This window comes from Esox lucius, chromosome 25 (genome assembly GCF_011004845.1).
Source record: "Esox lucius isolate fEsoLuc1 chromosome 25, fEsoLuc1.pri, whole genome shotgun sequence".
Taxonomy (NCBI): domain Eukaryota; kingdom Metazoa; phylum Chordata; class Actinopteri; order Esociformes; family Esocidae; genus Esox; species Esox lucius.
The window spans coordinates 22,028,430-22,048,321 of NC_047593.1; the positions used below are offsets into that span (position 1 = coordinate 22,028,430).

Genomic DNA, 19,892 nt, shown 5'->3' on the forward strand with positions numbered 1-19,892 from the left:
CATCTGTAAACTTGATGATGTTGGAGCTGTCTACAGGACCGCAGTCGTGGGTGAAGAGGGAGTAACCCTGTCTGATACTATACCAGCAGACCAGAATGTAACCCTGTCTGATACTATATACCAACAGACCAGAATATAACCCTGTCTGATACTATATACCAGCAGACCAGAATATAACCCTGTCTGATACTATATACACCAACAGACCAGAATATAACCCTGTCTGATAATATACCAGCAGACCAGAATATAACACTGTTTAATAATATACCAGCAGACCAGAATATAACCCTGTCTGATAATATACCAGCAGACCAGAATATAACCCTCTCTGATACTATATACCAACAGACCAGAATATAACCCTGTCTGATAATATACCAGCAGACCAGAATATAACACTGTTTAATAATATACCAGCAGACCAGAATATAACCCTGTCTGATACTATATACCAACAGACCAGAATATAACCCTGTCTGATAATATACCAGCAGACCAGAATATAACACTGTTTAATAATATACCAGCAGACCAGAATATAACCCTGTCTGATAATATACCAGCAGACCAGATTGTAACCTAGTCTGATAATATACCAGCAGACCAGATTGCAACCCTGTCTGATACAATACCAGCAGACCAGATTGTAACCCTGTCTGATAATATACCAGCAGACCAGAATATATCAGTGTAAACTGATATTAGACAGAGTCCTAATCACTTTTATATCAGGAAATTAAACATAATACTGTAGTCGAAGACGCCCTTCGAAGCTAAATGCAGACGTTTATGGCTGCAAGCCATTAAACAGACAGATTGAAATCATCCGGAATGCTCATTACATATCATGCAAGGTTTTGTCCCCTGTTTATCACACAGGCAAAATCAATGATGTAGTTCTAATAATAACGATACATGTGTAACAGTAGGACCCACAAAGCTGGCATTCTCAGTAGGCTGTTCCATAATGGTGAACTCCATTGACCAACGTTAGCAACATTCGCTAGCGTGTAAGCAGAATTAGCATGCAAACAAACCAAATTGCTCATACTTAGATAGTGTAGCTTACATCACTCAGTATGTAAGCATTTAAATGAACGGGATATACGGTAATATTACTATCTGTGATGACATTTACTTTACAAAATAATTGGAGAAGGCGTCCGCATTATCCAGATTCCTATGTTGTAAAGAGATCTGACAAAGTTAACCATAGATATAAAGCATATGGAACATATTTCTGACAACTCAATGGCTTCGTCATTTCACATGGAACCAGTTCGGGAAAAGTTAGGCCACTTAACACAAGTCATGGTGGTATTTTGTGCAGCAGTAATTTGGTCCAGAAAAGGATGAAAGACAAAGGAGGCGAACCATTAGTTCACGCATCAGTAATAGTGTAGAAATGTATGATAGCTACAGCATAGTATAAATTAATGTTGCACAGACCGTATGTGAAATAACGCGTTTTTTTTTTTTTTCTAAAAAAAATAATTACTGTATGTTGGGTAGCCTTTGTCCGCATACGATGGTCCGGAGCACTCGTTAATTAACGAGCGACGTTACGTGCCACTTAAGTAATCATGCTTCCGGGAAACGTACTAATAAAATAAGAGGCACTTACGTGTATCTTCCGATCATCCTGTGCTTTGGGAAACCGGGCCCTGATAAAAGAAAAACGTTCAAGAGACATTCAAGAGTGCAACTGTCAATCAAAATGAAAGCCACCCATTTCCTGAAGTAACATAACAACCTACTGAAATCCTGATTGTGCAGGATTTCTTTTTCCAAGGACAGAAGGTTGAAATTAAAAGGAATTGAAATGGTGATAAGATAAGAATGTTATTATATAATAATACCCCAGTAATGTTCTAAGGAAGTGGGTCTTAAACATGTTTGATCCATGCTGTAAATCAGAAGGGCTAATTGGCGCAGGCCACACTTTCTGGAACAGTACGTGCAAAAACATGTAAACATTTGTTTCCATATCTGACACATAAATTAATATAGATCTGTATATTCGTCTTGTAATAAAACATGGTAAACAACGTCAATACACTGTAAAGACACAACACATCCAAACACGTTCAAATCAGCTACACAGTGGAGTTATAATGGGCACATGTTTATACCTCTTCACCTGTTTGTTTCAGAGTAATGCAATTCACTCAGTAAATGAATTCCTTTAACCTCTATAGAACCTGTAATTGTTCAGTTTGGCCCAATGATGGCGCTGTTGGACAAGAAAAATACAATCATTCAAGCTCTTTGGTTCATAGACACTCTCATACTAACCTTAAATGCCTATCATGTTTGTGTGCAAGAAAATAGCTCATGCTTTATTAGAATACAGAGAAGAAAAGGTAATGGAACACAATATACAAGAAAAAATGCAATGAATAGACTTTTAATGCTACACAGCTTTATAAACCTAAACAGACAGAGAGCCTCTGCTCAACAAACACTAAACTTCAGAACGTAGTGTTTGTTGGGGCTGCTGCAGTTTTTTTCTTAGATATTCTGTGAGGTGCCTTCAGTTTACAAGGTCTATCAACGTCAGGAAAGTATGTTCATATATATTCACATATTAATATCATGATTGCAATGATGCATATCCCTTCAACAAACCCACCTGCGTCTTTTCTGACAGCAGAATCATCCAGTTAATCGCTTAGCATGCCACACCGTGTGAGTGACATGATAATGGCTGGTTTTCAGTAACTTTATCCGACCACGGATAATGACATTAAAATAATTGGATCACATCCGTATAGAGCAGATTGCTCATATCCGTAGTACTCGGCACCACAACCCCACCTTCCAGGGCTTACTGAATCCCACATGCTGATGTTGAGAAGTTCTTCAACACAGAGCAGGGTGACAAGAGTTAAAAGATCCAAATCCGGATGATTTTGTCTGACAATCGTTAAACCAGACCCAAGCACACACCAGACCCAGGAGAGCTAAAGGACTCCCTGATTAGAGGTGTGGAATGAAAAACTGAATCTCCCTGTAGGACCCTGTTCATATTCAGCAAAGAGAAATCATACAGAAGAAAGTAAAAATGAATCAAGATAATAAAAGTCAGAATGAAATGTGTGATTATCAAATCACCAAATCCCCTTTCTAATCTGTATTGTTTTCTATGACAAGCTTGACGCAATAACATCCACAGTTACAACCACCAGGTGACACTAAACAACAATGACATCCACAGTTACAACCACCAGCTGACACTAAACAACAATGACAGTTACAACCACCAGGTGACACTAAACAACAATAACATCCACAGTTACAACCACCAGGTGACACTAAACAACAATGACATCCACAGTTACAACCACCAGCTGACACTAAACAACAATAACATCCACAGTTACAACCACCAGGTGACACTAAACAACAATAACATCCACAGTTACAACCACCAGCTGACACTAAACAACAATGACATCCACAGTTACAACCACCAGGTGACACTAAACAACAATGACATCCACAGTTACAACCACCAGGTGACACTAAACAACAATGACATCCACAGTTACAACCACCAGGTGACACTAAACAACAATAACATCCACAGTTACAACCACCAGGTGACACTAAACAACCACGACATCCACAGTTACAACCACCAGGTGACATTAAACAACAACGACGTCCACAGTTACAACCACCAGGTGACATTAAACAACAATGACATCCACAGTTACAACCACCAGGTGATACTAAACAACAATGACATCCACAGTTACAACCACCAGGTGACACTAAACAACAACGACATCCACAGTTACAACCACCAGGTGACACTAAACAACAACGACATCCACAGTTACAACCACCAGGTGACACTAAACAACAATGACATCCACAGTTACAACCACCAGGTGACATTAAACAACAACGACGTCCACAGTTACAACCACCAGGTGATACTAAACAACAATGACATCCACAGTTACAACCACCAGGTGACACTAAACAACAACGACATCCACAGTTACAACCACCAGGTGACACTAAACAACAACGACATCCACAGTTACAACCACCAGGTGATACTAAACAACAATGACATCCACAGTTACAACCACCAGGTGACATTAAACAACAACGACGTCCACAGTTACAACCACCAGGTGACACTAAACAACAATGACATCCACAGTTACAACCACCAGGTGACACTAAACAACAATGACATCCACAGTTACAACCACCAGGTGACACTAAACAACAATGACATCCACAGTTACAACCACCAGGTGACACTAAACAACGACATCCACAGTTACAACCACCAGGTGACACTAAACAACGACATCCACAGTTACAACCACCAGGTGACACTAAACAACAATGACATCCACAGTTACAACCACCCGGTGACACTAAACAACAACTTAACAGGAAATATAAAATCAAACTGAAAACAAATGTAGTATCAGAAAGTAAATATGCATTTATATACTGCGTAACACTACAGATCCTGTGCTCTTCAGATCCCTCCAGTGGTCCTCTGTTCTGTCCTTTGGGTTCTCTGTTTGGTCCTTTAGGGTTTCTTTCTGTGCTGCTTCAGTTACTCTCTTGCTTTGGCCATATTGTGTTCTATTCTGTGGTTTCAAAATGGATTCTGAACAGAAACACATTCAGTTTCATTTTGAGTCATGCTTCAGTTAGCAGGAGCCAGGATTTCTCTGCACTGACACTGTTACAGAAACAGACTGAAACCAACCCTGCCCTAAACATTTACCTTAAACTCACTGAATCCTAAACTGGAACTCATAAACATAAACCCCCAAAAAATCTACCTCAGCCTCGCTTATAAACCCTAAAACAAAATCTACCTCAGCCTCTCTTACAAACCCTAAAACAAGATCTACCTCAGCCTCTCTTACAAACCCTAAAACAAGATCTACCTCAGCCTCTCTTACAAACCTTAAAACAGAACCTACCTCAGCCTCCATTACAAACCCTAAAACAAAATCTACCTCAGCCTCTCTTACAAACCCTAAAACAAGATCTACCTCAGCCTCTTTTATAAACATTAAAACAAAATTTACCTCAGCCTCTCTTATAAACAGTAAGATAAAAACACTTCAAGACATGTTAGCCTCCATGACATTAATACAATGGGCTTAGCTAAAATGGGCTTAGCTTTCTTGTGATAAAAATGTCTCTGAACTAGAGCATAATTTGCCTCATTCAGCATTACATCTCCATTACAGAAAGTATATATGGCAGTTGATGGTGGCCTGTGGAATAATGTTTAACTCCTCCTCAACAGCTGGGGGAACAGGAACCCACTGAAAGGCTCAATGGGAGACGTATGTCGGTTGACTAGGCCAGAGGTGTCAAACCGGCGAGAAGAAAACCTGCAGACACTCTGCCCTCCATGGAACTGGTTTGACACCTCTGGTCTAGGCCATGGAAGAACTTTTCAAAATGCAGGAATTGTGTTGAAACATGACAAGGATCCATTTCACTGGGTCTCTGTTTTGAGACAACTGTGGCGTGATGTGTGACAAAACTGTCATGGCCTTTTATTGTCCCCAGCACAAAGTGTATCTGAGTAATTATGCTTTTTAATCAACTGATTGACAAACCTGTCAGGTGGATGGATTATCTTGACAACAGACAAATGCTCACTCACAAGGATGTAACAAACGTGTGCACATTTTGAGAGAAATACACTTTGTGCGTATAGATAATGTTTAATATTTCGTTTAGATTCATTAAACATTGAACCAACACTTATGATCATGAATTTTTTGTACATGAATTACGTTGTGCTTCTTTAGAATCAGTGAGATGATTCAGCTCTCACTCAACAGCAGTTCAATTCTAATTTGATTACATATTAACTAGTCTGGTGATCTGCTTTCATATGTGAGTCAGATTGGTATGAAATAATACACCATCACGCTACAATCTAAAGGAACTTTGCACCTGAAAACTTTCCAATAATTTCCCAAGAACAACTGAGCTCAACAACGACGAACAAACACTGTACAGCCTTCTGGTAAGTGACTGCATTTATTTATGTTTGAAATGCCTGTGTGTAATTTCTGAAACTTCTCTGTGTAGGATTTTTATGTTGTACATTTGTGTGTGTATGTTGTGTGTGCTGTATGTGTTTGGTGTGTGGGTGAGGGGGTACATTTATTTTATTTACTAATTAAAGTTAGAGAAATAATTATGGGTAAGGTTAGGTTAAAGTTAACAGGTAGGGGTTTCTTTTTTTTATGGTAATCAATTGCTGGTCAAATATAGTGACATATAGTGACTACTAAGCTGTTTGACATTAATATATAACCAGCCAGATTAAATCAGGATTTATTAATAATGATTGTTAATAATTATATACAGGGGTTAAATTGGTATTTGGGAAGTGGGGGAGCCCTACTTCATACTTTCCAGTTGTATCTAAAACGTTAAACTGCTGGCCAGTGGAAGTATGGGAGATCCTGCTCGATTCAGCCAAATGTAACCTTACTCTATCAGCCTGTATTTATGGTTATTCATTAACTAGTTTTCTCTCTCATTCTTTCTCTCACTCTATCTCTTGCTCTCTGGCAATCTCTCTATATATTTTTTATCTTAATCTATTGTAGTCGAGAACTATAAAGAAAGTCTACTTAAACGGTTAACCACTGAGTGCCCGTAGTTTGCTACTGGCTGATGTTGACAGATGAAGATGGTTGACAGATGAAGATGGTTGACAGATGAAGAGGGAGGGCAGATGAAGATGGTTGACAGATGAAGAGGGAGGGCAGATGAAGATGGTTGACAGATGAAGATGGTTGACAGATGAAGAGGGAGGGTTGATGAAGAGGGAGGGTTGATGAAGATGGTTGACAGATGAAGATGGTTGACAGATGAAGATGGTTGACAGATGAAGATGGTTGACAGATGAAGAGGGAGGGTTGATGAAGAGGGAGGGTTGATGAAGATGGTTGACAGATGAAGATGGTTGACAGATGAAGATGGTTGACAGATGAAGATGGTTGACAGATGTTAAATGTTTTAATATCATTGCCCTCAGTTGGAAAATTGTTCAGGTTCACTTCTTTTACCAATCTCTTTTCATGTTGTCTTTTAAAAATATAGAAAGAACAGATCATTTCCCCCAAAATGAGTCACTCTGGGGAGAGAAAGGGGACCAGTGCCTCTACGATCAATATCTCTGGAGAGAACAACCCACACTTTGAAGCTGTGGGGTGAGATACATTATTCATAATGGTCCTTTTGTGTTGTATTATATTCTAGAGTTGGAAATATTTACATGTTGAAATCCACAACTCACAGGCATAACTGTGAACAAAATATTTGTGTCTTATTTCATGTATTTAATGAAAGTCATGTACAATATAGTTCCTAACTCTACAACTTGGAGCTAACAGTTGCATCATGACTGTGACTCCCCAATACCCAGCAGTCATCAGGAGAGACCAGACTCCCCTTTACCTAGCTGTCACCAGGAGAGACCAGACTCCCCTGTACCCAGCTGTCATCAGGACAGATCAGACTCCCCTGTACCCAGCAGTCATCAGGAGAGACCAGACTCCCCTGTACCCAGCAGTCATCAGGAGAGACCAGACTCCCCTGTACCCAGCTGTCTGTCTATGAAGAGTGATTGGTCTATGAACCCCCCCATAGAATTCAGAGATGAAGAACTCTGTAATAAACCAAGGTAAGAACTGAAGGATCAGTGTCTCCTGTTGGTATTGAACTGAAGGATCAGTGTCTCCTGTTGGTATTGAACTGAAGGATCAGTGTCCCCTGTTGGTATTGAACTGAAGGATCAGTGTCCCCTGTTGGTATTGAACTGAAGGATCAGTGTCCCCTGTTGATATTGAACTGAAGGATCAGTGTCCCCTGTTGGTATTGAACTGAAGGATCAGTGTCTCCTGTTGGTATTGAACTGAAGGATCAGTGTCTCCTGTTGGTATTGAACTGAAGGATCAGTGTCTCCTGTTGGTATTGAACTGAAGGATCAGTGTCTCCTGTTGGTATTGAACTGAAGGATCAGTGTCCCCTGTTGGTATTGAACTGAAGGATCAGTGTCCCCTGTTGGTATTGAACTGAAGGATCAGTGTCTCCTGTTGGTATTGAACTGAAGGATCAGTGTCCCCTGTTGGTATTGAACGGAAGGATCAGTGTCCCCAGTTGGTATTGAACGGAAGGATCAGTGTCTCCTGTTGGTATTGAACTGAAGGATCAGTGTCTCCTGTTGGTATAGACGTGTTTTCAAACTATAAAAATGAAGTCCCCAGATATAACTTCATATAACTTCTTGTTACATGACTATGGTTTGGTCAGAGTTCATCAGGAGAGACCAGACACCCCTGTACCCAGCAGTCATCAGGAGAGACCAGACTCCCCTGTACCCAGCTGTCAGTCTATGAAGAGTGATTGCTCTATGAACCCCCCTATAGAACTCAGAGATGAAGAACTCTGTAATAAACCAAGGTAAGAACTGAAGGATCAGTGTCTCCTGTTGGTATTGAACTGAAGGATCAGTGTCTCCTGTTGGTATTGAACTAAAGGATCAGTGTCCCCTGTTGGTATTGAACTGAAGGATCAGTGTCTCCTGTTGGTATTGAACTAAAGGATCAGTGTCTCCTGTTGGTATTGAACTGAAGGATCAGTGTCTCCTGTTGGTATTGAACTGAAGGATCAGTGTCTCCTGTTGGTATTGAACTGAAGGATCAGTGTCCCCTGTTGGTATTGAACTAAAGGATCAGTGTCCCCTGTTGGTATTGAACTGAAGGATCAGTGTCTCCTGTTGGTATTGAACTAAAGGATCAGTGTCTCCTGTTGGTATTGAACTGAAGGATCAGTGTCTCCTGTTGGTATTGAACTGAAGGATCAGTGTCTCCTGTTGGTATTGATGGCCGTACACAAACTGAAGTGGAACAGGCAGACATTTCAATAGCAGACAATAGTAATCCAGTTAGATGGTCTTTCTTTATATCAGTTTTCTTTTTTTTCAATCAACTCAATTCCAAACTCTTCTTGTGTGGCATAGTGAACAGGTCTTTATAAAAAATGCGTGGAGGTACAGGGAGGTACATGGAGGTACATGGAGGTACAGGGAGGTACGTGGAGGTACAGGGAGGTACATGGAGGTACAGGGAGGTACAGGGAGGTATGTGGAGGTACAGGGAGGTACATGGAGGTACAGGGAGGTACAGGGAGGTACAGGGAGGTACGTGGAGGTACAGGGAGGTACGTGGAGGTACAGGGAGGAACATGGAGGTACATGGAGGTACAGGGAGGTACGTGGAGGTACAGGGAGGTACATGGAGGTACAGGGAGGTATGTGGAGGTACAGGGAGGTACAGGGAGGTACAGGGAGGTACATGGAGGTACAGGGAGGTACAGGGAGGTACGTGGAGGTACAGGGAGGTACATGGAGGTACAGGGAGGTACAGGGAGGTACGTGGAGGTACGTGGAGGTACAGGGAGGTACATGGAGGTACAGGGAGGTACATGGAGGAGCTTGGTTGTCACAAATAGTATATTTAAGCTTTGTGTGTGTGTGTGTGAGTGTGTGTGAGTGTGTGTGTGGGTGTGTGAGTGTGTGGGTGTGTGAGTGTGTGGGTGTGTGAGTGTGTGTGTGTGTGTGTGTGTGTGTGTGTGAGTGTGTGGATGTGTGAGTGTGTGGGTGTGTGAGTGTGTGTGTGTGTGAGAGAGGGAGAAATAGAGAGAGAGTTGTATAGAGAAAGATATGTCTTAGAAGAAATTTACTAATGTGGTAACCTGAATATCTGCTCCTCTGTTTTTCCTAAAGTATGGACCAAGTAGGAAAGTGCAAAATGGACTCAGGACAGCAAAGATGTGAGTTTACATATTTTTACTCAAGCACATATATGTTATTAATATGTTGTTACTAGAGTGAACATGTGTGTAGATAAGTGTGTGTAAGCTTATAGACAGTTTGAGTGTGTTTACACAACCATTTAAAAAACAGTCACAGTAAAATAAGGGCAGTTCCTGATCCACCCAGTCAAAACCTTTATCTCCAGGCACCTCAATGGTGGAACCAGCTTGGAGGCCAGAACAGCCAAGTCACAATCAATCTTCAAAAAAAAATACTTAATATTCTTTCTGTTGTCTTTTAAAACATTGTTTTATTTGTATGGTCTTCTTTCCAGCACTGACATTAGGCTACAACTAATTCATTGATAAGAATCCATTCACTACTGAACTGTGTGGTTGTTTCCCAGAGCTTCTTAAAAAGATTCTCTTTACTGTAAGTCACTCTGAAAAAGAGCATCTGCTAAATGACTACAATGTAAATGTAATCCAATACAAAACTTACAAAGCTCAGATGAAGGAGTTAAAATAGACAAATAAACATTATTCATTGTTAAATAGTTTTGAATACAAGTGAATGAGTAAGTGTGTCCAACCCTTTCACTGGTTCTGTCAGGACTCCAGCTGTGTTGTGTTCCTATTCTTCTTCCTCTCCATCCAAACTCTCTCCATTTATTTAATTTAGAGGCAGTGGTCTACCTCAGAGAGACTCACTCATAGAGATAGAATATTGGCATTTTGTGCAGTTAAATTCAAAATCATTATGTTCCTACAGATCAAAACCTTCTAAGAGTCCAACAAGAAATGAAGACTAAATTAAAAAAGAAGTGTCAACCAATATGTGAGGGAATTGGACATCACGGAAAGCAATCTCTCTTAGAGGACATTTACACAGACCTCTACATCACAGAAGGTGGAAGTGGAGGAGTCAATAAAGAACATGAGGTGAGACAGATTGAAATGGCATCCAAGAGACAAACCACACAAATGACACCAATCACATGCAACGACATCTTCAAGCCAAAAGAACAACATCATGAATGGGATTTGAACTGTGGTCTCCCGCTCAGGAAACCAGCATCTAGGTCATTGTGCCATGACAACATAATCTCTATGGTCCATGATCAAAGGGAATCTATAGAAGGCAAGGATGCCTCAATACAGGAGTTTTCCCCTCTGGTACATTTGCCAGACAAAAATAACAAAACCAAAGGTTTAAGAAACCTGACAAAAGGAATCGCTGGAATTGGAAAAACAGTCTTTGTGCAGAAGGTCATCCTTGACTGGGCAGGGGGAAAAGCAAATCAGGATATTTGTTTCATGTTTTCTCTTCCTTTCCGTGATCTGAACTTGAAAAAGGAACAATATAGTCTGATGACACTTCTTTACCACTACTTCCCAGAGATTAAAGAGATTGACAGCATTGAAGATGGTGAAACCAAAACTCTTTTCATTTTTGATGGTCTGGATGAGTGTCGACTTCCTCTAGACTTCAAAAACAATAAGAAGTGTTACGATGTCACAGAATCAACCTCAGTAGATGTGTTGCTGACAAACCTCATTGAGGGGAATCTGCTTCCCTCTGCTCACATCTGGATAACCACACGACCTGCAGCAGCCAATCAGATTCCTTCTGAGTGTGTTGACCGGGTGACAGAGATTCAAGGGTTCAATGACCCACAGAAGGAGGAGTTCTTCAGGAAGAAAATCACAGACCAGAATCTGGCCACAGAAATCATCAAACACATAAAAGCATCCAGAAGCCTCCACATCATGTGTCACATACCAGTCTTCTGTTGGATATCAGCCTCTGTCTTTGAGACGATGCTGAAAGAAACAGAGAAAAATGAAAACCCTAAAACTCTAACCCAGATGTATTCACACTTCTTGCTCATCCAAACTAGTGTGAAAAACAAGAAGTACAACAAAGACACAAAGACAAACACAAAGGAACTGACTCAGTCAGACAAAGAGATGATCCAGAAACTGGCAAAGCTGGCTTTCCAACAGCTGCAGAAGGGCAACCTGATCTTCTATGAGGAGGATCTGAGAGAGTGTTGCATTGATGTGACAGAGGCATCAGAGTACTCATCACTGTGTACAGAGATCTTCAAAGATGAATCTGGGCTGAACCAAGAGAAGGTCTTCAGCTTTGTTCATCTGAGCATTCAGGAGTTTCTAGCTGCAGTACATGCTCTGGAATCATGTCTGGGCAGGGAAGAAAATGTTTTCCCACCCACTAGTGATGATGATGATGAATTGTCCCTATTCCAATACTTCAGGAATTCAGACAAATTATTTAATTTAAACAGAAGTGCAGTGAATCAGGCACTGAAGTGTCAAAATGGACAACTGGACCTGTTCCTCCGCTTCCTTATGGGTCTGTCTCTGGAGTCCAATCAGAAACTGTTAAACGGACTACTGACACAGAAAGGAAGTTCAACACTGAGCAATGAGGAAACAGTTAAAAGAACAGTTGAGTACATTTCAGACAAGATCAAAAAGGAATCCTCTCCAGAAAGGATCATCAACTTGTTCTACTGTCTGAATGAACTTGGTGCCAACTCTCTGGTTGAAGACATGAAGACATCCCTGCAATCAGGAACTCATTCAGAAACAAACCTAGAACCTCACCAATGTTCAGCACTGGCCTATCTGTTCCTGATGTCAGAGGAGGTCCTGGAGGAGTTTGACATGAAGACATACAGGACATCAGAGAAAGGTTATCAGAGGTTGCTGCCAATAGTGAATACCTGCAAGAGAGCAGTGTAAGTTAATGATGTACAATAGAGTTCAAAAGTTTGGGGTCACATAGAAATGGCCTTGTTTTCTATGTAAACATACAGGAAATGCATTTGAATTGGAAATTTTGCAAAATTAATAGGAATACACTCACCTAAAGGATTATTAGGAACACCTGTTCAATTTCTCATTAATGCAATTATCTAATCAACCAATCACATGGCAGTTGCTTCAATGCATTTAGGGGTGTGGTCCTGGTCAAGACAATCTCCTGAACTCCAAACTGAATGTCAGAATGGGAAAGTTTTTTCGAACGTGGCATGGTTGTTGGTGCCAGACGGGCCGGTCTGAGTATTTCACAATCTGCTCAGTTACTGGGATTTTCACGCACAACCATTTCTAAGGTTTACAAAGAATGGTGTGAAAAGGGAAAAACATCTAGTATGCGGCAGTCCTGTGGGCGAAAATGCCTTGTTGATGCTAGAGGTCAGAGGAGAATGGGCCCACTGATTCAAGTTGATAGAAGAGCAACTTTGACTGAAATAAACACTCGTTACAACCGAGGTATGCAGCAAAGCATTTGTGAAGCCACAACACATACAACCTTGAGGCGGATGGGCTACAACAGCAGAAGACCCCACCGGGTACCACTCATCTCCACTACAAATAGGAAAAAGAGGCTACAATTTGCACGAGCTCACCAAAATTGGACAGTTGAAGACTGGAAGAATGTTGCCTGGTCTGATGAGTAGATATTCCATTAAAAAGCAGCCGTTTCCAGCTACAAAAGTCATTTAAAACATTAACAATGTCTAAACTGTATTTCTGATAAATTTTCAGTTTGATGGCCTTTTTTTGTTGCTTTTCTTTAAAAAAAAAAAGGACATTTCTAAGTGACCCCAAACTTTTGAACAGTAGTGTGTATATAATATATACAGTATAATTATTCTGAAGGCGTTTTTTATATAACAGATTATCTCCTCTCTCCAGACTGGGTGGCTGTAAACTCACATACGATTCCTATAAGATCCTGGCCTCAGCCCTGCTGACACCAAACTGCCACCTGAGAGAGTTGGATCTCAGCTATAGTCATCTGGACGAAGGAGCAGTTAAGCTGCTCTGTGATGATCAAACCAGTCCACTTTGCAACATACAGACACTTGTGTGAGTCAACTACCTGGAGTATGAATTGTGTGTGTGTTTTGAGCATTTGTTTAACATGTTCTCTTCTTCTGCTCAGTCTTGGTCATTTTGGTCTGACATAGGGTTGCTCTTCAGCTTGACATGTACAGTATTTATCTTCTTTCTATAGGTGCTTTATATGTAACAGATTATCTCCTCTCTCCAGACTGCCTGGCTGTAACCTTACATATAAATCCTGTGAGATGTTGGCCTCAGCTCTGCAGACACCAAAAAGCCACTTAAGAGAACTGGACCTCAGCTACAATCACCTGGGAGACAGAGGGGTGAAGCTGCTCTGTGCAGGACCAGCTAGTCCACTCTGCAACACACAGACACTTGAGTGAGTCAACTATATGGAATATGAATTATGTCTGTGTTTTGATCATTTCGTTACCATTTGCCCTTCTGTCCTCTAGTCTTGGTCATTGCGGTCTGACAGAGGGTTGTTGTTCAGATCTGGCCACAGTCTTGCATTCTCCCAACTCCCAACTGAAACAACTGGAGCTGAGAGACAATGATTTAAAGGACTCAGGCGTTAGGCTGCTCTCTGCTGGACTGGAGGATCCTAACTGCAAACTGCACACACTCGGGTAAGTTGTGTGTATGTTTTATGTGCTTTTTATGATCTAATCTAATCCTCTCCTCCTCACAGTCTAGGTCATTGTGGTCTGACAGAAGGTTGCTGTTCAGATCTGGTCTCTGTCCTGCGTTCACCCGACTCAAAACTGAAAAAACTGGAGCTGAGAGACAATGACTTAAAGGACTCAGGCGTTAGACTGCTCTCTGCTGGACTGGAGGATCCTAACTGCAAACTACAGACACTGGGGTAAGGACAGCTGTTTCAGTCAGGTAATAGTTTAAAGGTATGGTTAACCTGATTTGAATTATAAACCACTTTTCTAACTCCGATTACATTTCAGCCAATGGCGTGCACTTGATCCTTTGAAGTCACACTAAAACAATCACACATGACAACCGTCAAAAACGCAACAGCAGTGAATCCTGTTGCAGTGCAAAACGTTACGTAGCATTTACTCCAGATCAGGACAGTACTACTGAACACTGTATGTCAGTAGTTGATCAGATTTGGAAAAAAGTATTAATATACTGAACAATTAATTGTCATCACAAACTACTTACAAACAGGCTCTGCTGATCAACAGAAATGGAAATTTGCAAAACTGTGAGGAAAGGACTGTAACATCTTCGCTGTAACATCTTGTGCATGCTTGTCATGGCTCTCTACTAATGTAATCCATTTCTGTTTGAGTCCTTTTTTTGGGGGGGAAACAGAATAAAGATACATTGCCATATGATCTATGCCAGATGTGATAATGCATGTTGGCGCAAACATTTATGTCAATTTCATTTGCAGCAAAAATCTAAAATAAGGCTTCCGATAGCCAGCTTTTGAACTTACTCTATTTACTTTAATTTGATATTGCTTTTTTCATTGTTTTTATATATATACATATATATATATATATACATATATATATGTATATATGTTAGTATATGATCAATCTACAAACCCGATTCCCAAAAAGTTGGGACACTGTACAAATTGTGAATAAAAAATGTATGGAATAATTTACAAATCTCATAAACTTATATTTAATTCACAATAGAATATAGATAGCATATCGAATGTTGAAAGTGAGACATTTTGTAATGTCATGCCAAATATTGGCTCATTTTGGATTTCATGAGAGCTACACATTCCAAAAAAGTTGGGACAGGTAGCAATAAGAGGCCAGAAAAGTTAAATGTACAGATAAGGAACAGCTCGAGGACCAATCTGCAACTTATTATGTCAATTGGCAACATGATTGGGTATAAAAAGAGTCTCTCAGAGTGGCAGTGTCTCTCAGAAGTCAAGATGGGCAGAGGATCACCAATTCCCCCAATGCTGTGGCGAAAAATAGTGGAGCAATATCAGAAAGGAGTTTCTCAGAGAAAATTCCAAAGATTTTGAAGTTATCATCATCTACAGTGCATAATATCATCCAAAGATTCAGAGAATCTGGAACAATCTCTGTGAGTAAGGGTCAAGGCCGGAAAACCATACTGGATGCCCATGATCTTCGGGCCCTCAGACACCACTGCATCACATACAGGAATGATACTGTAATGGAAATCACAACATGGGCTCAGGAATACTTCCAGAAAACATTGTCGGTGAAGACAATCCACCGTGCCATTCGCCAGCTAAAACTCTATAGGTCATAAAAGAAGCCATATCTAAGCAGGATCCAGAAGCGGAGGCGTTTTCTCTGGGCCAAGGATAATTTAAAATGGACTGTGGCAAAGTGGAAAAGTGTTGTGTGGTCAGACGAATAAAAATTTGAAGTTCATTTTGGAAATCTGGGACGCCATGTCATCCGGACTAAAGAGGACAAGGACAACCCAAGTTGTTATCAGCGCTCAGTTGAGAAGCCTGCATCTCTGATGGTATGGGGTTGCATCTGTGCTTGTGGCATGGGCAGCCTACACATATGGAAAGGCACCATCAATGCTTATCAAAACAGTTATATCCAAGTTCTAGAACAAGATATGCTCCCATCCAGACGTCGTCTCTTTCAGGGAAGACCTTGCATTTTCCAACATGACAATGCCAGACCACATACTGCATCAATTACAATGTCATGGCTGCATAGAAGAAGGATCCGGGTACTGAAATGGCCAGCCTGCAGTCCAGATCTTTCACCCATAGAAAACATTTGGCACATCATAAAGAGGAAGGTGCGACAAAGAAGACCTAAGACAGTTGAGCAACTAGGAGACAAGAATGGGACAACATTCCTTTTCATAACCTTGAGCAACTTGTCTCCTCAGTCCCCAGACGTTTTCAGTCTGTTATAAAAAGAAGAAGGGATGCCACACAGTGGTAAACATGGACTTGTCCCAACTTTTTTGAGATGTGTTGATGCCATGAAGTTTTAAATCAACTTATATTTCCCTTACAGTGATACATTATTTCAGTTTAAACATTTGATATGTCATCTATGTTGTATTCTGAAAAAAATATTGAAATTTGAAACTTCCACATCATTGCATTCTTTTTTTATTCACAATTGTACAGTGTCCCAACTTTTTAGAATCGGGTTTGTAAATAAAACAAATTGTACATATAATTTTAACTACTGTCAATTGTGTCTGTATGGTCACTGACTCCAGTGCACCCATCTAGACAGCTGTTGTGTCTGTATGGACACTGACTCCAGTGCACCCATCTAGACAGCTGTTGTGTCTGTATGGTCACTGACTCCAGTGCACCCATCTAGACAGCTGTTGTGTCTGTATGGTCACTGACTCCAGTGCACCAACCTAGGCAGCTGTTGTGTCTGTATGGTCACTGACTCCAGTGCTCCAACCTATACAGCTGTTGTGTCTGTATGGTCACTGACTCCAGTGCTCCAACCTATACAGCTGTTGTGTCTGTATGGTCACTGACTCCAGTGCTCCAACCTATACAGCTGTTGTGTCTGTATGGTCACTGACTCCAGTGCTCCAACCTATACAGCTGTTGTGTGTGTCTGTGTAGGCTGTCTGGCTGTCTAGTGAAGTTGGAAGGCTGTGCTGTTCTGGCTTTAGCTCTGAGGTCAAACCCCTCCCATCTGAAAGAACTGGACCTGAGTTACAATCATCCAGGAGACATAGGAGTAAAGCTGCTCTCTGCTGGACTGGAGAATCCAGACTGGAAACTGGAGAACCTCAAGTATGTAGAGGATTTGGATCAGTCAGTATTCAGTGTCTGAAGTTAATAGAGCTGTTAAGGCTGCTGCCACTGTACATGTGCAGTCCCCATTCCTGATGGGGTTGAATCCCAGTCCCACTTCTGCACACTGTCCTATCTATCTCTACATATAATGTCCTCTATCTATCTCTACATACCATGTCCTCTATCTATCTCTACACATTATATCCTCTATCTTTCTCTTCCATACAGTCCACAGAACATATTATCTATCCATCTACACATTTTACCGGGGGTTTCTCCTGGAGTTCTCTGTTTGAAACAGTGGCTGACTGAGCTGTGAGGAGTAACGATCATTTTCATGTAGGATTTTAACAGAGGTGGCAGTCTTTCTGTGGAACCAATCAAGTGAGGCTCAGTAACCTAATGACTATCTGCTCTCTTTCAGTGGGGACCTTGGTGGAGAGTTCAGGTTGAAATCAGGGCTGAGAAAATGTGAGTTTTTTTTAATGTACGCCCATATTAGTGTTTATGTGTTCATACATACAAATAAACCCCATTTGTGTTGAGGTTCTACTGACTAATAGAATATTTCACAGTACGTAAATATATTTTAGAATCCACTTGAAAACTCTACAGGTGATTTGCTTTAAATATCAGGCCTGTAGGTGGTTGTGGGGGAGGTGATGGAAGAACAAAACAAGAGTGGAAGAGGAACAGAGTGAGATAAGATATGATGGCGGTGAAGAAATAATTAACGGTTCTAATGACGATTAATAAAACTGTATCCTGGTCTCCATATTATGAAGGAATAAATAACGGTTCTAATGACGATTAATAAAACTGTATCCTGGTCTCCATATTATGAAGGAATAAATAACGGTTCTAATGATGATTAATAAAACTGTATCCTGGTTTCCCCCTTTAGATGCCTGTGATCTCACACTGGACCCAAACACAACACACAGAACCCTCTCTCTGTCTGAGAGAAACAGGAAAGTGACAGAGGGGAAAGAGAAGCAGTATCCTGATCACCCAGAGAGATTTGACACCAGGCCCCAGGTTCTGTGTAGAGAGGGTCTGTCTGGACGCTGTTACTGGGAGGTGGAGTGGACTGGGAGAGGTGCTGATATAGCAGTGACATATAAAGGAATCAACAGGAAACATGCGAGCAGTGACAGTCACCTTGGATACAACAACATGTCCTGGAGCCTGGAGTGTGATGCCAACAGTTACACTGCCAGACACGATAACGAGACCACTGCCATACCGGACCCCTCCTCCTCCCGATTCTCCTACTTGTACCCCTACATGTTAATGTTTTTGTTTTTCTTCTTCACTTCCTCATTTGTCATCATTTTGTTCTCCATGCCCATATGGATCTCCTTCTGGTTCTCCTCTTCCCGCTCCAAGAGGGTAGGAGTGTATCTGGACTGGCCGGCCGGCACTCTGTCCTTCTACAGTGTCTCCTCTGACAAACTGACCCACTTACACACATTCCACTCTACATTCACTGAGCCCCTTTACCCAGGGTTTATGGTCAATGGCTCAGTATCACTGTGTGAGGTAGAATAGAAAGTTGAAAAGAACCTATACATGCTTTTTACTGCTGTAAACATTTTCATGTTGTAGTTGTTTTCCTTACTGTTTGTATAGATGTCTGTATAATGATGTCCCTGATTTGAATAAATATATAAAAAAAGGTTTTTAAATGCTGATATTTTGTGTGTGTTTATCAGTTTACTCACCCGCATTACAGGTATTTAGTACAGGACCCAGGTTTCCATGCTCCAGTGAGGGAGATGGGGTTAGAGGATGTGGCATGCCTGCCTTGTTAAGCATATATTCAGAGAATTTCTGAATCAGCACAATTTTGTAACAATATTGGCTCCCCAGTGCCACTATAATCCCTAGTGGCAAGAAATCATGGAATGTGTCTTTAAGGGATAGAATAACACACTATTTCACAAAATTCATCTACTCAGCACACTTCACTTTAAAAGTGAAGTGTGCTGAGTAGATGAATTTATAACTACCAGCCAGGGTCTTCAGTACTCCAGATGCAGGAAGATTCCTGCTGGCAGATCGCCTTAGAAAGCTCCACTCAGAGGGATTCTTACCAAACCATTCTGACTTAGTCCAGCATGAACAAGGTACACCAGGCCCAGCTCAGAGACCTTCTGACCAGCTCAGAGACCTTCTGCCAATCAGCCCCCCTGCTACACCTCCCACCAATCACCTCTGAGACATCAGCTGGTCACAGCTCCTTCACTGAGGCTTATGGACTAAAACTGGGAGGGCTTTGGTGTGTAAATGTTGGGTTCAGTAATGTGGGGTTTTAGTCAGGTTACTTGAAGAATGGTCAGGCATGGTGAGCGTTCGAGGCTGTGGAACTGTTAGAGAAGTTGCTAAATGTTGATCTTTGGTACAGCTGAAC

The 19,892-nt window shown here is 41.2% G+C and overlaps 1 protein-coding gene across 3 annotated transcripts; it reads left to right on the forward strand.

Moving 5' to 3' along the window:
- The first annotated feature begins 5,949 nt into the window (after positions 1 to 5,949).
- LOC105008539 (NACHT, LRR and PYD domains-containing protein 12-like) lies at positions 5,950 to 19,158 on the forward strand. Of its 3 annotated transcripts, none has more exons than XM_029118197.2 (13): positions 5,950 to 6,034; positions 7,123 to 7,232; positions 7,448 to 7,705; positions 8,335 to 8,484; positions 9,809 to 9,855; positions 10,610 to 12,602; positions 13,567 to 13,740; positions 13,925 to 14,098; positions 14,175 to 14,348; positions 14,411 to 14,584; positions 17,303 to 17,476; positions 17,904 to 17,950; positions 18,384 to 19,158. In XM_029118197.2, the coding sequence occupies exons 2-13, from the start codon at positions 7,147 to 7,149 to the stop codon at positions 19,028 to 19,030; spliced, it is 4,098 nt and encodes a 1,365-aa protein (XP_028974030.2). In that variant the 5' UTR covers positions 5,950 to 6,034; positions 7,123 to 7,146; the 3' UTR covers positions 19,031 to 19,158. The 3 variants fall into 3 exon arrangements, with proteins under 3 accessions (XP_028974030.2, XP_028974031.2, XP_012987563.3); XM_029118198.2 differs by having other exon boundaries at positions 7,451 to 7,705; XM_013132109.4 differs by lacking the exon at positions 8,335 to 8,484.
- Positions 19,159 to 19,892: the final 734 nt, after the last annotated feature.

Bases quoted from the DNA above. Each gene is read 5' to 3' on its own strand.
- LOC105008539 (XM_029118197.2), top strand. From the start codon at position 7,147: ATGAGTCACTCTGGGGAGAGAAAGGGGACCAGTGCCTCTACGATCAAT. The intron at 14,099-14,174 runs GTGAGTCAACTA...TCTGTCCTCTAG, and splicing joins TGCAACACACAGACACTTGA to TCTTGGTCATTGCGGTCTGA. The intron at 14,585-17,302 runs GTAAGGACAGCT...GTGTCTGTGTAG, and splicing joins TGCAAACTACAGACACTGGG to GCTGTCTGGCTGTCTAGTGA.